We start from the raw sequence: 1,085 nt of genomic DNA on the forward strand, positions 1-1,085 counted from the left end.
GGAGTCGGGCGCGGGGATGATAGCGGCCCTGTAGGGGCCAAGTGGGCGGGGTAGGGGAGTCGCGCTGGGCACGGTGCCGGAGGCGGACTCAGGGTGGGGAGGTTGGTGCAGCAGCGGGGGAGTCGGCCAAGTGTAGGGGAGCCTAGGGGCAAGCGGGGAAGTGAGCAGGGAGTCCTCAGGGAGGATAGGGCTGAGGTTGGGGCTTGCGCTCACGCTCGCATAGCGGGAACGGGCTCGGGCGGCATCGGGACGGGCGGCTAACGGGCCGGAATGCACGGCCGTGACATTTACCTGGTTTTTATTCAACCAGGGGGCACCAAATATGGCATTGTATCTGTCAATGTTAATTACATCAAAGTAACTGTTTTTGCATGTGGTCATTGATTTCAACTTCCATGTTTGTTCCAAACAAGATCTGTGATTGTAAGGAATGCCCCGCTATAAATAACATACAACACATGTAATTACATATATAAATGATGCGGGGTATGATGAATGGAGTTATACTCCTTTCCTCTACCTCATTGAAATATAGCTCTATTCAAGCTTATATCTTTGACAGACTTGAGGAGTGAGGAGATACAAGGTTGGCACCTACACCGACCTTACAGTGATCTTGTCCCTTTCATCCCCATTTGGAGGACAACTGGATTCTCCAGCTGGAGAATTGGGATATGAACTGCATGGACAAAGTCTGGCAATATTGTGTCTGTTTTGGTCCTGCTATTGAATAGCACATAGGCTTTTTTGCCTGCTATTTTGACATGGGCCATTGTGGGAGGGATGAGCCAGTAGTACCCAAACACCACCATATAACAGTCTACAGATGCTACCTGGGACCCGACACACAATCCCCCAGCTCCCCAAAGCCCGTTGCACTTCCACCATCATCTCTGTATTTTTTAATATTTTTCCGGACCAGGTTATGGCCACTTAGTTTCCATATCGGGCCGCTTCTATAGTATTTTCACCATATCTCCCCCAGTTCTTCTCCGATCCAGACGCATTTTATATCGTTAGAAAGCTACCGTCAAGACGAGTCGAACAAGTCCAGCATCGGGAGATTTGGTGCAGCCGTTGTGGAG

At 50.3% G+C, this 1,085-nt stretch overlaps 1 protein-coding gene across 1 annotated transcript; it reads right to left on the reverse strand.

The window, feature by feature from the left end:
• Positions 1–282: 282 nt before the first annotated feature.
• On the reverse strand, positions 283–764 carry EI90DRAFT_2836710 (uncharacterized protein; the record flags this gene model as incomplete). Its single annotated transcript, XM_039053659.1, has 2 exons — positions 283–415; positions 610–764. Coding segments are annotated over 2 exons (288 nt in total), but the record flags the coding sequence as incomplete, so codon positions are not given.
• Positions 765–1,085: the final 321 nt, after the last annotated feature.

Source organism: Cantharellus anzutake (genome assembly GCF_015039405.1).
Source record: "Cantharellus anzutake strain C23 chromosome Unknown EI90scaffold_15, whole genome shotgun sequence".
NCBI classification, from domain to species: domain Eukaryota; kingdom Fungi; phylum Basidiomycota; class Agaricomycetes; order Cantharellales; family Hydnaceae; genus Cantharellus; species Cantharellus anzutake.